The 1,309-nt window shown below is 50.8% G+C and overlaps 1 protein-coding gene across 1 annotated transcript in view; it reads right to left on the reverse strand.

The window, feature by feature from the left end:
* Positions 1-995, reverse strand: part of HBS1L (HBS1-like translational GTPase) — a 64,110-nt gene extending 63,115 nt beyond the window's left edge. Inside the window, exon 1 of the mRNA XM_009882326.1 lies at positions 884-995. Within this exon, the coding sequence (XP_009880628.1) occupies positions 884-995 (112 nt within the window). The remainder of the gene's footprint in view (positions 1-883) is intronic.
* Between the last annotated feature and the right edge of the window lie 314 nt (positions 996-1,309).

Below are 1,309 nucleotides of genomic sequence, written 5' to 3' on the forward strand. Positions count from 1 at the left end.
AGGCGGTGAGGGAACAGCCGCTGCGGCGCTGCCCTTTGGGAGATCTCCGGTAGCGTCGTGCTCGGCCCCGCGGAGAGCAGGGCCGGCCCGGGGGAACGCCTTTACGCCTCACCTGCCCCCCGGCAGGGAGACATGCCTGTCCTCGCTGTGCTGTGGCCGATGCTAGGAGTGTCCGCATCCAACCTCCTGCTACCGACCCTGCCGTGTGTCCGATCCTACAGTCGGGTGCAGTTTTGGCATTTGAAGTGTAACCCTCATTTCTACATCATTATGCACACTCCAAGCTTAAAATATGCTAAACTTCTGCAGCCATATGTGCACGTATATAAGTAAGCATATTTAAGATTACTCAAAACGGTTACATCAATGACAATGTAGTGTTCTGGGTTGGCCTAAGTTCACTGAAGGGTATGCTGATTTAAACACACTCTTAAGATGCCATTTCCATATTTGAGTACCACCACAGGCACAGAGTTTGGAAGGCTTTGATATGAAAGACAAGTTTTTTCTCAATCTGAAAGAGCTCCAATTGACCTGGTTTGTCGGTGACCAGTAGCCATTATAATCCAGTGACCAACTAGTGGCTGGGATCAAATGAGCTGGCTGCAGGTAAATGCAAACTATATTAATCATCATTGCCAGTGGCAGTGTTAAGCAGCAAAATGTCAAAGCATTAGGCTCCATGGAGGTCTCGATTTGGCTTCATTGGCACATTGCTGTAGGCACCATCTAAAACCAAGTGTCAGCCTGCAAGTGCTGTTGCAGTGCCAAGGGATCAGGTAGTCAAGGAACATCCCTACAGCTACTCCCCTTGCTGGGTCAGAGAGAGAAGGGCAAGCAGAGAAGACTTAGCTTTGGTGGCAGAGGGGGATGGGAGAGAGACCCGTGTTCACAGGCCCTATCAGTGCTCCCTGCTGAGCTCCAGCTCTGACAGACTTAGTTGCTTCTACATCCTCCAGCCCAGCAATTCCCCGGATACCTGCATTCACCTGCATGCTCGGGAGCTGCTAGGCAGACAGGCCCATTAATACTTCTCAAGTGGGATGTCTCCATCTTCAAGACCTTTAATTATTTAGCATCTTTTTACCCAGTCTTGACAACACCAGAAATCCAGCCTCTTCCAGCCACCTGCATGCCCCAGGTGTCCTCTGATATCCTACCGCGTAGCCGCACATCCCTACAAACACACATACCCTGGTTTTGTAACTGCCACCTAACTATTGTCTCATCCTGGCCCACACGCCAAAACTGTCACTATCTGCCACTCCACATCCTTCCTGGTCACCGCCAGAGGCAGGGTGTGTTAAAC

The sequence above is a fragment of the Charadrius vociferus genome, unplaced genomic scaffold, assembly GCF_000708025.1.
Source record: "Charadrius vociferus isolate BGI_N301 unplaced genomic scaffold, ASM70802v2 scaffold13, whole genome shotgun sequence".
Classification (NCBI taxonomy): domain Eukaryota; kingdom Metazoa; phylum Chordata; class Aves; order Charadriiformes; family Charadriidae; genus Charadrius; species Charadrius vociferus.